This window comes from Pogoniulus pusillus, chromosome 26 (assembly GCF_015220805.1).
Source record: "Pogoniulus pusillus isolate bPogPus1 chromosome 26, bPogPus1.pri, whole genome shotgun sequence".
Taxonomy (NCBI): domain Eukaryota; kingdom Metazoa; phylum Chordata; class Aves; order Piciformes; family Lybiidae; genus Pogoniulus; species Pogoniulus pusillus.
The window spans coordinates 14,395,015-14,417,634 of NC_087289.1; the positions used below are offsets into that span (position 1 = coordinate 14,395,015).

At 47.1% G+C, this 22,620-nt stretch overlaps 1 protein-coding gene across 1 annotated transcript; it reads right to left on the reverse strand.

Annotated features, from left to right (window-relative positions):
* Nucleotides 1-1,764: 1,764 nt before the first annotated feature.
* On the reverse strand, nucleotides 1,765-7,982 carry LOC135186741 (sentrin-specific protease 2-like). The gene is made up of 11 exons (XM_064164718.1): nucleotides 7,958-7,982; nucleotides 7,062-7,119; nucleotides 6,422-6,566; nucleotides 5,479-5,610; nucleotides 5,000-5,149; nucleotides 4,320-4,451; nucleotides 3,765-3,968; nucleotides 3,565-3,644; nucleotides 3,069-3,153; nucleotides 2,584-2,679; nucleotides 1,765-2,192 (listed from the first exon to the last, which is right to left on the reverse strand). The coding sequence occupies exons 1-11, from the start codon at nucleotides 7,980-7,982 to the stop codon at nucleotides 2,130-2,132; spliced, it is 1,170 nt and encodes a 389-aa protein (XP_064020788.1). The 3' UTR covers nucleotides 1,765-2,129.
* Between the last annotated feature and the right edge of the window lie 14,638 nt (nucleotides 7,983-22,620).

The following is a 22,620-nucleotide window of genomic DNA, read 5'->3' on the forward strand; positions in this document are numbered from 1 at the left end:
TCCTGCAGGATTGTCTCCTGTTTCCAAAGGAATTACTCTTCAATAAGTTAGTGGCATGGTCTGGTTGATTGGCTAGGGCTGGGTGCTAGGTTGGACGGAATGATCTTGGAGGTCTCATCCAACCTGGTTGATTCTGTGACTCTGTGATCTTGAGCGTCCACTCAGTTCTTGTTTCCACATGTTTAGTTTGGTTGTTTTTCGTTGTTGGTTGGTTTGGTGCATTAGTGATGTTGGGGGGGTTGGGTTTTCCTTACCTAGTTAGTTATTTGTTCCTTCACACCCCCGTGTTTTGAAACCCAAACTGCTGGTAATGGTAGGGCTTGGAATCAATGTACCAAGCCCCTTGGTCTCCTCACTGGCAGCCTGTCTTCCCTGTCCTTTTGAATTGCATGTCATCCACGGGCTGCCTGGTGAGGGGAGAAGAGATCCTCCTGCAGAGCAGTTGCTTTGCCAGGAAAGGTCCCCAGCAGCCATGGGCACGCCTGTCTGTAGATACAGGAGGAGCAGGGAAAGCACTCTCGTGGCTCTCTGCTTCTGACAGCTCTAAATTAAACCTAAACATTTCCAATTAAAAGAATTTATTAAAAAATTAGAGAAACCTCAGGAGCAAGAACAGATTTGAGGAGCAAGAACAGATTTTTCTGCAGCTGCAGCATGAGGGGGATTTGCTTTGTTTTGCCAAGAGACTTAAACTTGATGGAGATTTTCTCTTTTCCTGTGGGATAAGACTGGATGGGTGCTTGGTGCCATGGCCTAGTTGATTGGATAGGGCTGGGTGATAGGTTGGGCTGGGTGAGCTTGGGGATGTCTTCCAGCCTGGTTGCTTATGGTTCTATATGCTGGGTAACAGCAGGCTGGAAATTGGGAGTGCTGAAAGTGAGGCTGCTCTCAGCCCTATCCTGGGCTTTAAATCTATACCTTCCTTATATTTTCTTCTCTTTTATGCTTCTCTAAGTCAATACAAATATCTTTTAGCGTTTGGTGTGTCTTTATATATATATATGCACACACATATGTAAAAATGGATGAATATAGAATATATAGATTCACAGAATCAATCATAGATATATGTGCATATCTTCTATGTATGTAGTAATGAAAAATACTTTGTATAAAGGTACTATATGTATAGAATTGGTTAGGATTTTTACTCTACACATTTAGATCTGTCATAAACATACATATATATATATTTATATATATATATATAAAGATTTATGGTTTATATGCTGTGTAACACCAGGCTGAAAGTTGGGAGTGCTGAAAGTGAGGCTGCTCTCAGCCCTATCCTGGGATTTAAATATATACCTTCCTTATATTTTCTTCTCTTTTATGCTTCTCTAAGTCAATACAAATATCTTTTAGCATTTAGTGTGTCTTTCTCTATACATATGCAAACATCTATCTATACATATGTTTGCATATGTATAGAGAAAGACACACTAAATGCTAAAAGAGCACACTAAATGCTAAAAGAAAAGAGCAGGCTCGAGCTGCACTGCTGCTGGGACTGCCCTTGCTCAGCTCACTGTGAGGGACGTCCTGATTGTCCCGAGGATTTGATGAGAGTGGCTTCAGGCTTTTGTGCTCTTGCCTCCCGTCCTGCCCCAAGCCTTCTGCCTCCTAGACCACATAAGGGATTTTTTTCCCAGTTACAAAGCCCAAATCACTCTTTTTCATGAGCAGAAAGAACTGCATTCCAGACAGCCTCTTTACATAAGTTACAGATTTTAATAGAAAGCAATAAATATTTCTCTTCTCACATTAGATAACTGCCTGGATACAGAGAGGGGGAGGGGAGGGGGGAGCAACCAACAAAACAGACAGCCCCCCCAGCTAATCAGAAAGAGAGTAACTGTCTCCAAACCCAAGGAGAAAACCTTTAACTTATCCTCTAAGCTACCCTCCCAAACTCAAACTCCAAATCTTATCTCCTAAACTTATCTCCTAAACTCGAACTCCAAAACTTCTCTCCTAAACTCGAACTCCTAAACTTATCCTTTACTTGATAGACTAAGCAGGCAAATCTGTGTGCCTGCTGCCTTCCCAATCTAAGATCCTAGCACAGTAACTACAGTGGGAGTTAGTCAGCCGCAGGTGATCACAGTGTAGGTCTAACAGTGCAGGTCTCATAGCAGCTGCTGATGGATTATTTCCCACACCATCGTCTTGCGGAAGGCAGGCATGTCGTTCTAGAAAGGAAAGGAAAAGTCATGGCACAGGGAGTGGTGGCAGACAGAGGCAAAGCACACAAGCACCCCATGAGCTCTTGAACTTGGAGCTCTGAACAGGTCAGAGGCTGGCACATGCAGAGGTTAGATGCCACAAACCCACTGGCTGCTGTGTCTTGCCCCAGAGGAACCTCCTGGCTTCTGCCAGGAAGCAGATGCCAGCCGTAAGGATGGAAAAGGCAGCTCTGTCCTGCTCAGCCCATTTGGAAGTTCCATCCCAAGCAGCCATGCACCAAAACCAGAGAGGTACAAAAGCTCAGCCCCTCCTGATGCAATTAACAGCTGCTGCAGAACCTCCCTGGCTCTTGCATGTGTGCCAAAAGCTCTAGAGCTGCTGGCAGCCTTCGCTCACCTGAGTAAAGGTGGTGGCTCTGTCCCTGGAGATGTACTCAGCATATTTGCACATGAACACCCCACAGTCACTTCCGTTGGATTGCTGAGGGATCTCCTAATGAATGCAAAGCAGAGAAAGAATTTCCATCTCCCACTGCTGGACATAAGGAATAGGCTCCAGGCACTGCACATCATCCCTGCCCTCTGCTTCCTCCACTGGGAGGTCACAAGTCACTTTCTGGGCAGGCCATAAGGGAGAGCAGCTTCCTCCCAGCAGGTGTCTGGAGCTTGGCACACTGCTGCTTCCTCCATCAAGCCTTTAGATGCAGTGCTTTGTACTCTCAACTGGCTGAGAACCATCAGCTCCACCTCCAGCCTGAGGTGGCACCACAAGAACAGGAGATGCTCATGGATATTCTCTTAAGAGCTTGGACCTACTGAAAAGTGCTAAGGCCTTTGTGATGAGCAGAGTTCAGAGTTCAAAGCCAAGCAGTGCTCACATACATGGGATTCCATGCTGCGAAGAGTCCACTCTGAAGAAGCCAGCTCCAGGTTTCTTTTCTCCAGGCTTTCTTCTCGCAGGTATTGGCTGTGGAAAACAAAACCAAATCTCTCACACACTGGGTTCACCTCTGGAAGAGCAAATGCAAAAGCCCTTGGGCCAAGGCCTCTCGTTGAGGAAGTGCCCAGGCCACTAGCTGCTGGCAGAATGCTCTTGAAGCAGCAATTCTTTGAAGCAGGCATCTGTCTTGATGAGAATGGCAACACCACCAGTAACACCCAGCAAAGGCACCAGAGCACACTGCAGTCCACATGATGAGCTGTAGCAGTGGGCGGTGAGGGGAAGTCCCCACACAAGACAGATTAAAAGAGCTACAGTTGAAATGTTTATTTCACATGTCCAAGAACTGTGGAAGGTTGCAGTCGTTGTTACAGAAACAAACCCCAGAAACTTTCTCCTAAGTCACAACACAAAAGCATCAACTGAGCAGTTACTTACAACAGAGTCTGGCAAATCTTGTCCCCGCTCTTTGCCATGGAGTCGTAGTACCGGATGGTCTTCCTTCTGACATCCACCACCTGTTATTAGAAGGTCACTGTCAGACAAGAGCACAACCCTGTCTGGCACACAGAACTAAACCTGAATGACTTCTCCTGGGAGTTTCTCCTCTCTGTCCAATTCAATCAAATTTGACTCACCACTAGGGCCCAGTGCACCCTCAGGTGAATGGGCACGAAGATGAGGTCCTGCTGGAAGAGATCCACACCTTTGGTCCACTTTCTCACAGCTGAGTAGCCCCCAGAGATGAATTTTGGGTAGAAGAAAGTGCTAAAGGCATGGACTGCTGCAAATCCCTCCTTCTTACTTCTTTCCGCAATGAGCTTCATGTAGAAATTGATGACCTGTGCCAAAAGATGTACTTGAGATGTGAAGGAAAGCATGAGCTTACCAAAGGGAAAAGAGCAACCTGTTTCTGGTGGCCCCTGTTACGTGCTAAGGCTTTGGCACTTGGTTTCTTCTCCACCTGCCACCTGTTGCAGTAAGCTTGACTATCTCCTGAAAGATGCCTGTACAAGGGAGAAAACTTCCAGAAACCCCAGACCCTGAAGTCCCTGAAGGAAGAACTGCACAGACACTTGCAGTCTCTGCAGGGCAGGTTGTTGAGGAAGCCTGCAAAGCCTTGTGCAGGCAGTGCAGGGGTGTTGGTAAGTCGCTGCTGGATCCAAGTGTCGCCTGAGCGGCAGCTGCTGTACCTCATCGTTCAGCCAGCGATGCTCCCTCAGGGTGCCGATGTCCTCACGGGTGACCTTCAGCTTGAAGGCACTGCTCACGATCTCATCGGGGTCCCCTCTGCCAAAGGCATCACAGACCTCCTTCTCCAAGGCCTGAAATGAACAATGAGATAGGGAGGCACTTGTGAAACGGAACTGAGCATCTGTGGGCAGCTTTCAACTCCAACAAGGCCTGAAAATCAAGCTCAGGTGACACAGCTGACAGCAATTCTTGTTGGCTGCTTCAGCATCCCAACTTGGAACTTCAGAGCCCAGGTTTGCTGCAATTTGTTTTCACAAAGGAAGCTGATCTAAACCATGTGGAGTCACAAACACTCCAAAGCAGACGAAAACCGGAGTAGAAGTTCAGCAAACACCTTTCCCACAGCCTGCAGCTCTCACAGTCCCAGGGCTGAAGCCAACCACAGCAGGTGTGCTCCCTCCCAAGGCAGCTAAGGCAGAAGCCTGACAGAACTGGGTGGTGGGGGCTTCAGAGGGCACTGAAGGAACAGCAAAGGGGGAGACTGAGGCAGCTACCTTGGAGCCAGGCAATCGGAAGCTCAGGCTGTGCTTGCAGCTGCTGTCCCATGGATAGCTCTGCCTAAGTTTGCTTAAGGAGACCTTAAGGCTGCTGCTTTCTCTAACAGCATTAGCTGTGGTACCTCTGTGAGCACAGAAGAGCCTTCTGATGGTTTCTCCACTCCTGGGACTTTGCTTTCTTCAGCCTCGAGGCCAGCTGATTTTCTGGGCAGAAGAGGTGCCAGATGTAGTTGGTGTACTGCCTCTTCTGAGCGTTGAGCTCCATGCTTGCCCTGTTAGACAAATAGATGTGAGGGTAGGAAGTAATCGTCTAGAAGCACAGCTTGTTCTTCCCCTTCTTCTGCTGGCTGCTGCTGCTGCTTCAGCTGCCCCTATCTTCCCCGGCTGCTGTTTTGGCTGCTGCTGCTTCTGCTGCTTCGCCGCCGCTTGACCCCTCCCCCATCTCCCTTAAGGTTATTGTATAGGTTTTTTTCCCCCTTCCTTCTCTAGCTATTCTCTCTCTTTACACTGTTATACTTCTACTATAAGAAATACAATTTCATCTTTCCCTGACTTTCAAAAAACCAAAATCTGTCTTGTGCTGAGTTTATTTCTCCCCGGGGGAGGGATCTGCCTGAACCCAGGACACCACAGGATGGCTTGTCAGCTGAGGAGGAGGGTGGATCCCAGCACATTTTTCCTTTACCAGCTGCAAGAGCTGTCTGTATTTCACCTTTTCTCCTCGCTGAACATCCTAGTAGAATGAGAGGAAAAACACAGATGAGCACAGCATATGAAGCAAATGTTTGCAATGGGGACCATGTGCGTGGTGCACAGGCTGTTCCCAAAATACTGGTACATTATTCAGGTTTACTTCAGCAGGATTTCCCACACCTTCATTCAGTGTCAGCCCTGATGCAGAGATGTGTGTCCCACTGTAAGCCTCAGAATTCCTTCTGCAACTGTTTTGCAGACTAATGTGCATTCTTGTCAATAGACATAAGTATTAGGTGCCAGGAGTCTCCATGGTGTCTTAATCTTATCCCACAGCTTGCCACAGCCTGCTTCTTGAGTCCTTCAGTGTAAGTGCTGCTTCCATGTGAGCTAGGCTTACCAGGACTTTTACAAGTGCTGCTTCAGGTGTTGGAAGGAAAAGACAGGGGAAGACATCTGAGATAGTCTGGTGAGGATGGATTAGCAGCAACTGAGTGCTCTTTTGCCTACTTTATCCTTGTAAAATTGTGGTGTAAAGACCACAGTTGAACTAGACTCAGGACAGAACAGTGAAACGACCAGAAGGCTCCTCCCCCAGTACAGCACTTCCATGAAAATGCCTTCAAATTCCATTATTTGTTCCTTTTGAGCAACAAAGCCCTGCCCTCTTCCAAGACTTCATATATCTAAGGGCAGATTGAATTCCATATGCTGATTTTCCAGAAGCATTCTCTCAACGTCATTACTACACCAGTGTGCAGTTGCTTACTGATGCTCCAGCCTTTACATACATCCTTGGCCTAACTGCTAAGCTGTTTCATTGCAGAAGTCCCCTCTCTCAGCCAGCCTACCTCTGCAGCAGTGCAGTGAACCTTCCTGGTTTTGGTGGCTTCTGGAGTCACGGACTCTGGCACAGCTCGCTCCTTCATGGGGGGCCTTAGTGTTAAGCTGCCGTCTGGAAGGTGTTTGGCAGAGTGTTTGCCATTCCTGCCCGTGCTAAAATCACCAATGGAAAAAGAAATAGCATCAAGAGAACATTCAGATATGCACCTCCTCATTCCACCTCCAACAACAACTCTTTCATAAAGTGTGTACAGTGATAAGGACAGAGACAGGGCAAGTTCATAAGGTTCAGGTGAAGACCTGCTGCCCTCAGCTGGCTAAGGGGAAAGTAGAGAGAAGCAGAAGTGAACAGCAGCAGTGCCTTCCATATCCACTGTGGAAAGCAAATACCAGCATCAAATCCCATCATGAGCCATTCCCTGCTCTACTTTGAGATAAGTGTGCACACAGGGCCTCAGCATCTGGTTAGGAGTATCTGAGATGCACCTGGCTTGTGAGAAGTAGTTCCAGAGCTACAAGCTTGGTACTCATCTTTCACAGCACCAAGATGAGGAACATGATTTGTCTTCTTCTGGACAGTACTGGAGGTTAAAAGAGATACTCACACAGAGCCAGAAGAAACAAGAACCATGATTAAGATTACTCTACCTGATCGTATCACTCCTCCGAGACTGCTGGGGGCTGCGAACATCTGCACAGTTGATATCTGCACAGAAAAGGTATCATGGAACAAGAGTCAGCTCTGAAATACCATCAGCTGTGCAGAGCTCTCCGAGTGATAACACACACAAAAATAGTTCATGACAACTCTGTGGTTAGGGGGCTCAAATTCTGGCAAATCCTTGGAACTTTGACAATGTAAGTGCAAGGGAGATGCAGCAGGGCATTTGTTCAGCTTAAATCTATGACAGTTGGAGTTGATGATCTTAGAGGTCTTTTCCAACCAAAGCAACTCTATGATTCTCCTGTTAAGTGATGCCTGCAGCTACAAATATCACTGGTACCCTGATCTCTGTCAAGTACAGTTCTAAACGAACGTTCCACTTCAAGATGAAGTCATTACAGCCCATAACCAGCTATGATTTGGGGGTGGGGGTGAAGCCCCCTTTTTTATCTCTCTTTCTTTCAGTGTTTCTCTGTCCAAGCAAGTATTGAACAGGGCACTTTATCTACAGAAGAAGAGCATAAGCCATCAGTGACTATCAGAGGAAACCAAAGAGTTTTAGAAGTTTACAGTAAAGAACTTCATCAAAGATATTTTTTCCTCATACATTATAATATGATTTGTGTTACATTACTCTAGGACGTGTTTGGATTTTCATGCTGGCTGCCACAGCAAGTTGTGCACACAAACTACTGCCTGCCTAAACCTTAAATGTCAAAAAGGGTTATCAGGATGAACTACCTAAACTTAGTGTTTAAAACAATTTAGCATCAAAACTGGAGGACTGTATCCAAAGCAGCTCTTCTACTGAGATGACAAATATCTGGCCCAAATCAAGAGGCAATGCCAGGCTGCAAGGAGGAACAGAGTGCATGCTCACCTATCCCTGTACACTCCCTCAACATCATACCTGCACTAATCCACACATCCCTAGGGGTAGAGTGGCAGAGCACACAAAGCAGGGACATGAATGCATTAATGACTCGATGTCACCCTTACCAATCTGTGGCATTTCTGTTTCTGGTGCAGAAACTCTTGGTCTTTTTGGTGAAGACTTGGAAGTAGTGGCTTGACCCTTACAACAGAAACAAAACCAAGACAACAAAGTAAGTCCCAATGTGAGTATAACCTGAATGCAAATCCAAGCAAACATTAATTCGAGGCTTGAGGACAATGATTTGCTGGTTCACACTGCAGCAGGACACAAAACTGACTTGCATGCTTGGCTTTTTTAATGCAAGCTGCATCTCAGTTAATGATGATTTAGAGAGAGCTGCTCCCTCTGTCATCTTGCACAGATTCTACCCACTCTCAAAGGACTTGCTAACCTCTTCTGCAGTTGGAGTGGCATTGCGCTTCCTGGCCCTCTTTGGTGGCAATTGCTCCACTGCAGGACCTGCAGGAACTTTATGCTCAGAGATGACATTGTCTGGGAAGAAAAGAGACAGGCCACAGAAGACCACGATTTAAAAAGGGATGAGGATTCCATTTGCACTACAGCCCATCTCCTTAATGCAGCCTAAAGCTGGGTAACACTTTCTAAGTCACCAAGCCTTTTCCCCAGAGCAGTTGTCTCAGCCTTGAAGAGAATGACACTGTGGCAGTGAAGGCATAGAGGGCACCATGGTCTTGGAATCACCTGTCCCACTTACTAAGATGTGGGAACTGTTTCTACCAAGTTGGTCTTGCTGCTAAAAGGAGAAGCAGAGGAAGAAGAGATCAGTGTGACCTGTTTGTCAAAGCTGCTTAAGCCAGGAAGGGCCTCTTGGACAGCCACTACCATTAAATCAGGGGCAGCCAAGCAGGAACGAGGAAGCTCCATGCCTTCCTGTGGATCTTGTGCTAAGAAATGGCATATAGTCTAAGAGCTTACTTCTTCCCTCTTCATCAGCAAAGAAGGGAACAGAGGAAATGTCCACCTCCAATTGTAAGCAATGCAGCTGGCATCCAGAAGGTCCAGTGTGTCTGCAAGCAGCTGCAATGTTTTACCTCTAAATGTTTTAAGGAGGGAGGTTCAGAGAAAGGCTCACCCAAGAGAGCACATCTCTACCCTGCTGTTCTCTTCTAAGCCTGGCCTTGGCTGCATCTCCATCATCTCCATCCTTCTTTACTCATTCTCCCACTGCCTTTTCAACATTCACATGCCAAAACTGTCAGGTTCAGACAAAATGGACTCTTACGACTTCAGTTCAGCTTTCCTTTTTCCTCAAAGGTCACAGAAATAGCTTTTCTCTTTGCCTGACATCCCTTTGAAGTGACCTTCCTTCACAGCCCAGATTCAAACGATTTCTTTGGAAACAGAGAGGTATTTTGAACCAGCAGAGGTACATTGTGAGTGCAAGAAGCTGGGCTTTAAACTGCTCTTTCTGCTGGCATGCATGAGCTTCCCAGCAAAGAGAGGGACCTGGGGTAGCTCCTGCTGCTGGTAAACGTCTTGTGCCTTGCCACAGCCAACACAGAGAACATTGTGGAGACACCCTCAGGCACTGGCTACACCAGGGGCCAGAAGGAAAAAAAGGCTTAAAATGCCACGGGTTCAGTGAGAGTGCTGAAGGACGAAAGGCAGAGTTTTGGCAGGTACACAGAAGCTAAGGCAAATCAGGTAGAATAAAGACTCCTGTCATGGGCAGTACCTGTTCTTTGCTTTTTTGATGGAACCTGCTCCTCATCTTCCAGAGGTGGCTGAATGCTGAGGAGAGAACACACGAAACAGTGTTGGGCTACCAGGGCAGGCTTCTAACGGGCGTTCAAGGGCCCCAGCATCGGGAGTTCCTTTTCATAGCACAAAGGCCTCCCCATCCAAGTGTCCCCAAGAGCATCTCAGATGCAACCGTCTCTCAACTGCCACCGCTGAGCACCTCTCATTAGCACCTTCATCTCTCCCAGTCAACAGACTGCACCCAGAGAGGTACTTATCTCACTGAAGCGTCTTAGGATGCTTTATCTCCTTAATGCTCCCAAATGTCTTACGTTTGTTCCACCAACGAAGTGCCGAAGTGCAGGCACGGGGGAAAGCTCCAGTTACTGACAAGCTCCCTAACTCCTCATACACTCCTATTACCTCTGGCCTCTTTTCAAAGGAAGCTTCTCCATGGGTGCTGAGCACAGCTCAAGAAGATGGTAGGAAACGCGAGTTTGGGTGGCTTAGACGCGTACACACAACAAAGTCGCAGTGCTCCAGCGGCGCAGTTGCAGAGATGCTCCTGCTGCTCGGCTGCCAACAGACGGACGCCCAGGAGCGCTCGTTGCCAACGGACAAAGTGTCAAGCTGCCGACGTAACAACTCGCGTGGGGCACAGCCTGCCCGGGATAGGCTCCTGCGGGGCACCCGCGAGCATCCCTGCCACGTCAGGCTGTGCCTTGGAGATCGCTGGTGGGAAACTTCGTGTCTGCTGTCCAGCTTCTGGAGCCTCCGAACGCAACTTCCCTTGGCTGCTTGGAACGCCACTCCCTGGGGTCGCCTAACTGAACTGGGCTCCTGGTCAGCCTGTGGCAAGGGCAGCCTGCAGTGCCCACAGAGCTGGGCTGTGGCCAGCATGGCACTGGGAGCAGTGGCCTGTGCACCAGCCAGGCTCTGTCCAGATGATTGCTTTTCCCATTCTGTCTGGAGTGAGAGACACTGAGTAGAGTCTACTGTGGAGCAGGTTTCTTCCAGAGAGAGCAGCCACATGCCTCAACCCCATCCCTGATGCATTCCTTCCCTCTCTTCGGACATGGGAGCAACAAGTGCAGAGATGGCTTAGCCATCTGTGCCTGTGAGCTCTGGGCCAGCAGCAGCAGCTGATGCTTGAGAAGGCATTGCCCTTGCTTGCACTGCACACACCCTAACTCCCATCTGCACACCTGTCCTGCAGCCCATCTATCCCTAGGGGCATCTGTAGTGTTGTGTTCAACCCCCCTGCTCCGAGTCTCCACCTCTGCTCTTCTTTTCACCCCCCCTTGTGCAAATGGAGAGCGAACGAGTGGGTTTGGCAGGGAGGCGGCGTTAGGGTCGGCGGGGCCGGTGCTGGGGCGAGCCCCGGGCAGGCCGTGAGGCGCGGGGCAGCTGAGCTGGGGAGCGGCCTCTGGCGCGGCGGCGTGGGGCGGCGGGCGGCGGGCAAGAGAGCGCTGAGGGCCCCCAGCAGCCGCTGGGGTGGGCTCTGGGGGGCGTTCGGGGGCGAGCTGCCCGGGGTGATGCCGAGCGCCCCGCTGTGTCCGCAGGGAAAGTGGAGCTGCAGGGCACAGCGATGGAAGTGGCCTGCTCCGTGCCCGGAGAGCTCAGGTAACTCGTGGCCAGCGCCGCCGCACAGCCCAGCACCCTGCCGTGCCCCCGGCCCTGGGGGAGGAGGGTGGGAAGCGGCGGGAGCGGCGAGATGGGCAGAGGGGAGGCGAGAGAGCCGCCGGGTCTTGCTTTGGCTCTGTGCAGCGGCGCCGGGCGGAGGCAGCTGCCGGCCCACGGCAGAGCTGCCGCGGGGGTCCCGCAGCGGTGCCGGTGGGCCTGGTCCCCTCGCCGAGCCGCTGCCGGGCAGCCTTTGCTGGGCGTGCGGGCAGTGCCGAGCCGCTGCGAGCGGAAAGCTGCCTCTCGTTTGTGTGCTGTTATTTGGGGTGGACGCGTGTGAGAAAGCTCCGTTCTCTGCCGCTCGCTGCTGGGGCGAGCTGGGAGTTGGCAGGCAGGGAGGTGGTGCCCAGCAGCGGGGCTGCCAGCGGCGCGGGAAGAGGCTGCTTGCAAAGGCAGTCAGCAAGTGACGCTCCCCACACACCTGCGCTTCCCTCTTGTCCCGACGGAGGATGCTTAAACAGCTCACAAATAAGTGATGTATTTTACATCGCTCTCCTCTCACCTGCCTCCAAATTCTCTTTCCCAGCTCAGCTCCTGGATTTTCCCAGGTCATTGACTGCTGTTGTAGCTTTTTTCCCCACAGCTAAACCCCACAGTGCCTTATATTAACCTGTTCACTCAGGAGGGCTGTGCTTTTGCCTCACTGGACTATAGATTTTATGTGTACAGTGTGGTATGTTTTTGGCAGGGAGCAGAGCCTCCCGTGGTCATGTTTTAGTTCTCCTCCCCCTACATCTGTAGCCAGTCCATGCTCTGTAGTTGTGGTCAAGTTCCACAGTTGGTTTTGGTTTTGTTTTTTCCTATGTTTAAAAATGTTGAATTGAGTTTTAAATGAGAGGTTAACTTCAGCAGCAGCAGAGACTGCTTTTGTTTGCTTGAAGCAGAAGGATGCAATCCCTCTTGAAGAGTGTTTTGTATCTCAGAGTGTGGTGGTGAGGGGAGCATCAGCATCTTCCCCCTTTCAGATGTGAAGTCTTTGAAAGTCCTCTTTGTGGGAAAGAAAGATTAACAACAAACTAAGATTGGCTGTGAAATAGGGAAAGTCAAACCCAGCCACCCCAATGCTAACTTCTATACAAGGATTAGATAAAGACAAGTAGTAGTAAAATAGTAAGTAGTAGTCTGATAAGTAGTGGGGATGTAACCCAAGTGCCGTTCAGTGTCTCCAAACCAGTGACTATCTTGTGTTCCCAGCTGCAAAGGTGCCTTTTAATTTCTGCTTCTGCTGTAAGCTTCAGCTGTGAGAAATAGAAGCTGAGGGACATCTGAAGAGCTGGGAGTGGAAAGCTGATGGAGAGAGTTTGGGCTGGAAATCTCTGTAATAATAAAAAAGGGTATTTTTGCTGTTGTAGCAAATGGCAAAGCTTGGGTAGCATTTAATGTGTCTTTATATATGCACACACATATATAAAAATACATGAATAGATATAATCATAGAATCAGTCATAGATATATGTGCATATCCCCTATGTATGTAGGAATAAAAATTACTTTATATAAAGGTACTATATATCTATCATAGAGAGTCATAGAGTGGTTTAGGTTGGAAGGGACCTCAAAGATCATCTAGTTCTAACCCCTGCTATAGGCAGGGACACCTCCTAGTAGTGCAGGATGCTCAAGGCCTCATCCAACCTGGTCTTGGACACCTCCAGGGAGGTTGTGGAGCACAGAATCACCAAATGTGATCAATGATATATAAGTGGTTGGGTTTTTTACTCTATAAATACCCATTTAGTTATAATTTAAACATTTAGACATATGTATATATATATAATAATTTAGGTATTATATGCTGGGTAACACCAGGCTGAAAATCAGGAGTGCTGAAAGTGAGGCTGCTCTCAGCCCTGGTTTGGGTTTTAAATATATACCTTCCTTTGTCCCAGGGCAAGACAAAGCTTCATAAAACCGCCTTCCAGTTGCCAAAACCTGGCTGTGTTAGAGAACTCCCCTCTGATTTTGGCAGAGGTGGTGTGGCTCTTCTCTGGCCAGGGCATTAGAGCTGGACTAGGTGAGATCATGCCTGCAAGCATCCAGGTGTACAGTGAATGAGTTCATAGCTTGGCTGAATCCTCTGTGGACTTGGATGTCTCAGAATTCCCCACTGCCAGGCTGGGGAGGGTTTTGCTGGCTATTACCTCTTGGGAAGCCTTTGGAATGCTTCCTTTGCATCCCTATACCAAGGCTGTCCCTCAGCTATGTCAGGAGTGCAACCCCATCCAGGTTGGGTGTGTTGGCCATCTGGAAGGGCAGGCCTTGGGGATATGAGTTTAGATTTCTCCTTGGAAAGCAGCCCCACATTGATTGGAAGTGGTGGGCATTGGCAGGATGTACTTTTGGAGTTCCCACCTCAAGGGACAGCAGGGCCATGGAGGGTCTTGGGGTCCTGTCCCCACCCAGCTGGCCAGCCCAGGGCAGTTCTGTCAGGGTGATGCATACGTCCCAGCTGTGCCTGTGTGGCCATGGCTCTTTTCAGGTCTCTTGGTAGCCAGAGAACAGAGCATTCTGGGGACAGCTTCAGCCCCAGCAAATAGTGCCTGGGGTGAGGCTGGCAGAAATGGCTTTCCCTGGCAATGAGCTGCTCCAGCTCAGCCTGGAGAAGGAAGATGCTTTGGCAGTCTCTTGCCAGCTGCTGTCTGACTCCTGGAGAGCCTTTGTCCTCTTGCCATGGTATGCCTGCAGACCCTAACCCAGGCCTTTGTCTTTGCAGGAGCAGGAAGATCCAGGTTTCAAACATTCCCCCCCACCTGCAATGGGAGGTAAGAAGTGAATGATCCTAAAACCCATCCCATTCATCTCTTCTTCCATCAGCTGAGCAGCATGAGTTCTGCTGCTGGAGTACGTGGCCTGCACACAAGCCGCCTCCAGTAACCCCAGGAGGGAGGTGGAACATGACCTGGGCTCCATCTCCTGCCTGCTTTTGGGTCCCTGAGCCAGCTCTGAGGAGTGGGGATAGGCACCGAGCTAAGGGGCTGCAGGTGGATGAAGAAATTCAAGCAGCTGGGTGACACTGGCTCTTTGGAAGGTGTCTGTGGGTGAAGCATGGAAGAGCTATAGATCATTTAGAGTAGTCAAATACATTTTCTTAGACAACATTCAATGCCTGGTAATTGATATAGAACATATGGCTCTGGCCAGCCTCATCTAGGGTAGGGTGTCCCTGCCCATGGCAGGGAGGTTGGGACTGGGTGATCCTTGTTGTCCCTTCCAACCCTGACTGATTCTATGATTCTGTGTGTAGTGAAACAGGACATACATTTTTCAGCTTTGAGAGATGGTGAGCCTGTTGGTTTTCCTGTCAAATAAATGTCACTGTGTTTTCCTGCTAGCTGTATGAATCCATGAGAAATCAAGGTCTTAGTTTAATACTGATACATGCTGTTGGAATTCTTTAAAAATAAATTATTTTATTATATTGAACAAAAATAGGAAACAGTGCAGTACAAAACACTATCATTATATAGGTATTTTGGATGGTTAAGAAACTATTCTAAACCACAACTCTTATTTTGGACTCGATGGTCTTGAAGTTCTTTTCCAATCTAAGAAATTCTGTGATTCTGTCATCCTGCTCTGGCAGGGAGGCTGGCCAGCATCAGGAACAGTGTGGCCAGTAGGACAAGGGAGGTTATTCTCCCCCTGTACTCAGCCCTGATCAGGCCACACCTTGAGTACTGTGTCCAGTTCTGGGCCCCTCAATTCAAGAGAGATGTTGAGGTGCTGGAACATGTCCAGAGAAGAGAGACAAAGCTGGTGAGGGGCCTGGAACACAAACCCTATGAGGAAAGGCTGAGGGAGCTGTGGGTGTTTAGCCTGGAGAAGAGGAGGCTCAGGGGTGACCTCATTGCTGTCTACAATTACCTGAAGGGAGGTTGTAGCCAGGTGGGTTGGGCTCTTCTGCCAGGTAACCAGCAACAGAACAAGGGGACACATTCTCAAGTTGTGCCAGGGGAAGCATAGCTGGATGTTAGGAGGAAGTTGTTGTCAGAGAGAGTGATTGGCATTGGAATGGGCTGCCCAGGGAGGTGGTGGAGTTGCTATCCCTGGAGATGTTCAAGCAAAGCCTGGATGAGGCACTTAATGCCACGGTCTAGTTGATTGGCTAGGGCTGGGTGCTAGGTTGGACTGGATGACCTTGGAGGTCTCTTCCAACCTGGTTGATTCTATGATTCTATGATTCTATGTGGTATGAACATGCTGTTAGGAATTTCTTAAAATCAACTTTTTTTCTTGGAGAAAACATTCATGTAAACTATGCTTTCACATGAGTTACAGGTTTCATGCCAGCTTGATGTCAATGCTGCTACTAGCTTATTTTAACCATAAATGTGAACGATATATATTGAAGTGATGATTCATCTCAATTTCCTTTTTGTTTTCTTTTTGAAAGAGATGCACCTTTTAGACTTAGATTTTTCACTTTATCTTTTGTCAAATCAACATTATATGCTTATTATCATAATGAATAATATGTTGTTCATTTCTGAGATCACAGAATCATAGAATGGTTTAGGTTGGAAGGGACCTCAAGGATCATCCATTTCCAACCCCCCGACATAGGCAGGGACACCTCCCACTAGAAGAGGTCACTCAAGGCCTTGTCCAATCTGGCCTTGGACACCTCCAGGGAGGTTGTGGAGCACAGAATCACCCAATGTGATCAAAGATCACATTGGGTGATTCTGTGCTCCACAATCTCCCTGGGCAACCTGTGCCAGTGTCTCACCACCCTCACTGTAAAGATCCCTTTCCTAACATCTAGTTTGAATCTTCCCTCTGTCAATTTAAACCCATTACCCCTTATCCTGTCATTATAAGACCTTGTCAATAGTCCTTCCCCAGCCTTCCTGTATTGATCTGCAATATATCTTTCTGCAGAAGTCCTTACTGAGCCATATGATGGACATTAACTTAGATTCCCAGAATTTCACTTTCTGTTCATTTACAACTTAAGATGATTTTTGTTCAAAAGTAAGATTGCCTGGCAAAATTATTGTTGAAGTCACAGAAGTGACAGGTATGTGGTTGATCAAGGAGAAGGCAGCTTGACAAAATCAAGTTAAAATCATTGTTTTAAATCAATATTCAGTCAGTCCACATTGGCTAACGTGGATTCTAGTTTCCTAACTTGAAACTGCCTAAATCTGTTATGAAAGCACACGCTAAGAAGAAAATTCATTGACAGAAAGTGAGGAAAGAGGATTTGTTGTTCAGTGGCTCTACTCACATAGAATTACATTTTACAGTGTGTTGTTACACAGAAATTTGATGAATACAGTATTAGATGCACGTCATGAAAGTTGTGGTAGTCATTTTCTTGAAAGGAAATAATCACAAAGTGTCCTGAAAGGAAATAGTCACAAAGAGAAAAGAATATGCTGACGTGTTTCTTCTACCCAAAGACTTACAATTGATCACCAAATGCTTAAAGAATCTTGGTCTATTGGTATTAAATTAGCAAATACCTTGTAAGAATTAACGTGCTGCTCTATAAAGAAAGAGAATAAAACCTCTACATTTGTAACTTTAAATGTATAAAGTTTAAGTTTAGTACTTGACATGTAAAAAAAACCCATCAACCTAATACACTCTTCAAATATTACACCATTACACCCAAATACTGCAATCACTATTGCTAATATTCAGATCTTTAGTCAGTGGCAAATGATATATCAATCAGCTGATGATTACAGAGTAATATTTGACCACTTAATTACTGAAGTTGATTGTGGAAGCAAGTCAGACATGTCAGTAAGAACTGCCTTCATTGTACAGCACTTAAGTAAGCATTTTTACAGCCTGGTAAGAGAGCAAATTTCTCTTTTCAAATATGCAACTTGAACAACTGAAGCAAATTAGTTCCAGAAGCTCCTGAATTAGCAACATCAAGGAATAATTTTGCCCATATGCCATTCTGGCAGGATGCCTCAAATGTGACTTTGATGGAGTGTCCCAGATCCTAGAATCCTAGAATCCTAGAATCATGGAATCATAGAATCAACCAGGTTGGAAGAGACCTCCAAGATCATCCAGTCCAACCTAGCACCCAGCCCTATCCAGTCAACTAGACCATGGCACTAAGTGCCTCATCCAGTCTTTTCTTGAACACCTCCAGGGACAGTGCCTCCACCACCTCCCTGGGCAGCCCATTCCAATGGGAATGGGATCACTTGATCCACACCTTTAATCACCAAGGAAGTTTCTTCCTGGTGACAAAATCATTATTTGCTTGAAGTTTAGGTAATGAATTTAGAAACATTTAAACTAGCTGCATGGTGGTATCAGCTTTATCATGGTGGTAGACCTTTATCATTCATCAGCAAGTTTTGTAGTAAGAAGCAATGATTTTCTATAAAGAACAGTATCAATGTCAGCATCTGATATGGATGGAGCATGTATATATAGAATGGTAGAATAATTTGTGTTGGTAAGAACCCTAAAGATCTTCTAGTTCCAGACCCTCTTCCATTGGACCAGGTTGCTCAAAGTCCTGTCTAACCTGGCCTTGAATACCTCCAAGGAAGGGGCATGAACAACCTCCTTGGGCAATCTGTTCCAGTGTCTCACTACCTTCACTGGAAATAATTTCTTCCTAATCTCCAGTCTAACTCTACCCTCTTCCATCTTAAAGCCATTGCCCCTCATCCTATCACTACAAGCCATTGTAAAAAGTCCCTCCCTAGCCTTCCTGTAGCTCCCCTTCAGTCAGTAGAAGGCTGCTCTAAGGTCTCTCTGGAGCTTTCTCTTCTCCAGGCTGAACAGCCTCAACTCTGGCAGTCTGTGCCTACAGATGAGGGCCTCCATCTCTCTGATCATCTCTGTAGCCCTCCTCTGGAGCCACTCCAAGAGTCTGATCTCCTTCTTATGTTGAGAGCACAAAACCACACCATTAAATTACATGAAGTTTATAATACAGTATTTATTTTTGAATATTTGGGAAGATAGTCTGTGTCTATTACCTACCCCTTGTAAATTACACCAGAGCAGAGTCACACTGAGTCTTCCCTAGAATGTTCCACCCTTCTAAATGTGTAACTGCAGGGACCTGAGAGGATTTGTACTAGGTTTCTCCAAGGCAACTAGGTGGTATGTCTGTCACAAGTAGTAACAGCAACAGAAATGCACAAGTCCTAGAATAACTTCAGTTCCACACTGCTGATGTAGCTGGATACATCCAAGGGAGCAATTAGTAAGCGCAGCAAAGCTGTACCAGAGTATACTCGGTCCTGTCTGTGTTGTTCTTGAGTTGTGACAGCAATCATCCTGCAGCCACACAAAATATGAGAGCTTATTTTAGCAAAGGGAAAAGCAAGAATTATTGGGCAAAATTTCTGTTCATAGAATCAACCAGGTTGGAAGTCACCTCCAAGATCATCCAGGCCAACCTAGCACCCAGCCCTGTCCAATCAATTAGACCATGGCACTAAGTGCCTCATCCAGGCTTTTCTTGAACACCTCCAGGGATGGTGACTCCACCACCTCCCTGGGCAGTCCATTCCAGTGGCAAATCTCTCTCTCTGTGAAGAACTTCCTCCTAAATATTATACTCCCAAAGTGAAAATATACACATCTTGAAAGGGTTTTGTTTAAATTTCTGCTTATTTTCTGTCTCTCATCATTCTGCTGATCTGATGAGAAAAGGACACCACCAAGTTAAAAAGAGCAGAGCCTGGTTTTTAATGTCACCTGTTTAGAAAAATACAGAAAGAAAAAGATAACCACTGTCATTATTGGGGTTTGCCTCTAATGGCTACTGAAAGTCGCAGTAACATTTAGATCTTCCCTTTTGTAAATCAGAATAAACTGCACGGTGGCCAGCACAGAATTCCTCCACTCTCGTGTTGGGAACCTGGCTCCCTCTGGTGGGAGAAGCTTCTTTGAGCTCACTGTTTTCACTGTCTAAAGAACTTGTAGAAGATAAGCTAAATGAATCCTGTTCTGAGCTTGCGGTGGGAGACATCACAGTGCAGCACAGTGCAGGTGTCAGGGCAGTGTTGTCCGGTGACACTGTACCCCTGTGAGATGGAAGGGTCCCCGATCCCACACCATCATTTTCCTATCTGCTCTGCAACGTTTGCCACAGTGGTGGTTATAGATGCAGTGCTGCTGTTCAGTCACTGACAACCAGCTGTAAGGCACCACTGTTCATCTGGCTTTTTCACCAGCTAGACTGAATGTGTGTGAAAGAGAACATCTCATTTTTCCAAGTCCATTACCAACCAAATCACTGCCCAAGTGCATACCTGCAGGCACATTTGTAATTGTGGGCTGGGGCAAGAGTGTAGGCAGCTCTGACGGATTTAGAGGTTTAGTTTCATCCAGGAGGTCATGGATAAGGGGAGTTAGCCTCGCAGGGTCAACAGGAGTTAACATTGGAGACCTCTTTAATGCATCCCCCTTCTGTCTCACTTGGTGCAGGCTGCTTTTTGCACAGACACTGCAAAATCTGAGAAACCAGCAGCTCTACTGCATGAGGATCTCCCTTTCGTGTGAGTCTGTGCTGCTGGCCCAGTGGACACCCCCTGCAGTTAGTGGGCAGTTATGACAGCCTGGGTCAGTAGTTACAAGTACTCCAAGGCCACAACAGCCTCCTGTTCCGTTCTCACTTACTAGGATTCACTCCCCATCAAGGGAAATTTGACACACATATTCCATTTCTGATTCCTTCAGGCGTCTGGAATGCTGTGTCTGTACCTGTGCTCACTCAGCTGGTGACCACAGAAGGGAATGCACTGTAATGTGAGTGCTACCATTCCCCGCATTTGTGACGTTGGTTTCAATCAGTGGTTGTGTAAGTGGGGGTTCTGGTGGTCTTTCCCCCAAGAGAGAGCTGTTCCCCTTGTGTTTTTTTTTTATCCCCTAACCCTAGCTGTCCCTGCCTTGTAGGTGACATTTAGCATGATTTGGGTGGAGAGTTGAGTAACACAGTGATACCTGTCCAGCTCACACTGAGCAGTGCCAACTTTAATACTAAAACTCTAGTTACTTAGGCATAGGTCTTTGCTAGGGCACTACAGCCTTCAAAGTGTGTTTTGAAGACATGTGTTTTGCTGTTTTAGCCTTGCTTTCACTAGTTTTAGCCAAAACAGAGCTATCTTATCTTCACAAGACTCCTTCCTTCAGCTGTTTTGCAGGCCAGCTCCATGGATCTTCTCTCCCAGGAGTAACATAAACATCTCTGGTTTGCCAGCACCTCGACCTTGCTCCTGAAGCACACTAACTTGCAATCCTGCCCCATGGTAAGTTGGGCACTTATCCCACACCACCACCTCCAATTTCTTGTGCTCGCCTGAATACACTCTGACTAAGGCCTTTGTGCCCACACAATAGGATCAGCAGTGCAGCCATAGCCTCTTGAACTGGCAGCAATTTTCTACAGAACTTTTATTGCAGTCTTGGGCCACATAGCTTCAACATAATACAGGCCTTATGAGCAGTCTTATCGTGGTACAATTTGCAGATTTACTCTGTACCAGAGGCATGTCCTCTTCTCCCAACTACAAGGTTACTACATCTCTTTGAGGTGTTTCAGAGAGTAGCTAGCTGTCACACCAGACTTGAGTCACATCTGGTTTCATCTTCCCCCTAAGGTCTCCCTATTACTTTTGTTTTCACTAACCAACACAAAACTTCACAGGCTTCATTCTAGGCTCCTATGGCACTCCTGGAAAGAAGAATTATTTTCCGTTTAATATGTTTTGCTTCCTTATTTTTTTCATAATCTAAACCTTTTCTTCTTCTGAGTTACTGCAGCAGTCTTAGGCTCTGATCAGAACAGAAAATATAATTTTAAGGTATTCAGAGCCATAAAAATAAGCTTTCTAGATCACATCTCTAAACTGTGATCTTTCCATCTCTCCAATTACCTGACACTGCACAGACCAAGAAAGCTGGAAAAGATGACCTCTCATAACCCTTCCCAACATGGCCTAAGTTATCCTATGACTTTTATCTTTTTGCACCAACAGATTTTTCCTCATTCTTCTGGGACTTTCAGGCTCTCCCTACCTGTTTATTACCCCTTATTCAGCACTGAGAGGCTACCTTTAGCTCCTGTCAGCCAATAAGGGCAACTTCTGTTATTTACTCTTTAAAGTTTCAATTTGGTATGTTCGTGCTGTTCCCCCATATTCTCCTGATAGGTGGAAAGAGCTTCCTAGCAAGCAAAAATAATATGTCTTTTCCCTGTGTTTCTTACAGTTCCTTGCTGTGAGGTCTACAAAACTCTTTCTTTGTGCTCTTACCTCTTGCCAAAGCCTTATGGTGGCAATGGTTCTTCAATTTCTTAATGAGTGTAGCGTAAGAGTATCCTGGTCCATTCCAACAACGCAAACCATAATGCAATGCAGAGGGTTTAGGTTTCAAATGGTGTGGTCAACAGGAGCAGGGAGGTCATTCTGCCCCTGTACTCTGCACTGGTTAGACCACACCTTGAGTACTGTGTTCAGTCCTGGGCCCCCCAGTTTAGGAAGGACATTGAGATGCTTGAGCATGTCCAGAGAAGGGCAACGAGGCTGGTGAGAGGCCTTGAGCACAGCCCTATGAGGAGAGGCTGAGGGAGCTGGGATTGGTTAGCCTGGAGAAGAGGAGGCTCAGGGGTGACCTTATTGCTGTCTGCAACTACCTGAGGGGTGGTTGTGGCCAGGAGGAGGTTGCTCTCTTCTCTCAGGTGGCCAGCACCAGAACGAGAGGACACAGCCTCAGGCTGCACCAGGGGAGATTTAGGCTGGAGGTGAGGAGAAAGTTCTTCACTGAGAGAGTCATTGGACACTGGAATGGGCTGCCCCAGGGAGGTGGTGGAGTTGCCGTCCCTGGGGCAGTTCAAGGCAAGGTTGGACGTGGCACTTGGTGCCATGGTCTAGCCTTGAGCTCTGTGGTGAAGGGTTGGACTTGATGATCTATGAGGTCTCTTCCAACCCTGATGATACTGTGATACTGTGATAAACCTGGAAGTAGCATGTAACACCCAGCCATGGTTGCAATGGAATTACCTGGATCACTGTGTTTATTATATGCAACAGAAGTTTGCAGGATAAGCACAGCCTCTCTAACAGGCTCTCTAAGATCTAGTTAATATCGCACCCATTCAGTTGTTTGGATCCAGGTGATTAATTTATTGTTGCAAACTTTAAGCAAAGCAGGTGGGTTGAGGATTACATTAAACAGGAGATGAGTCAAAATCAAATATTGGCTGCCCAGCAAATCTAATAATTTATTTTAAA

Bases quoted from the DNA above. Each gene is read 5' to 3' on its own strand.
- LOC135186741 (XM_064164718.1), bottom strand. From the start codon at position 7,982: ATGTTGAGGGAGTGTACAGGGATAG. The intron at 7,120-7,957 runs GTGAGCATGCAC...TTTTCTGTGCAG, and splicing joins GAGGGAGTGTACAGGGATAG to ATATCAACTGTGCAGATGTT. The intron at 3,969-4,319 runs GTACAGCAGCTG...CTTTTGGCACAG, and splicing joins ATCGCTGGCTGAACGATGAG to GTCATCAATTTCTACATGAA.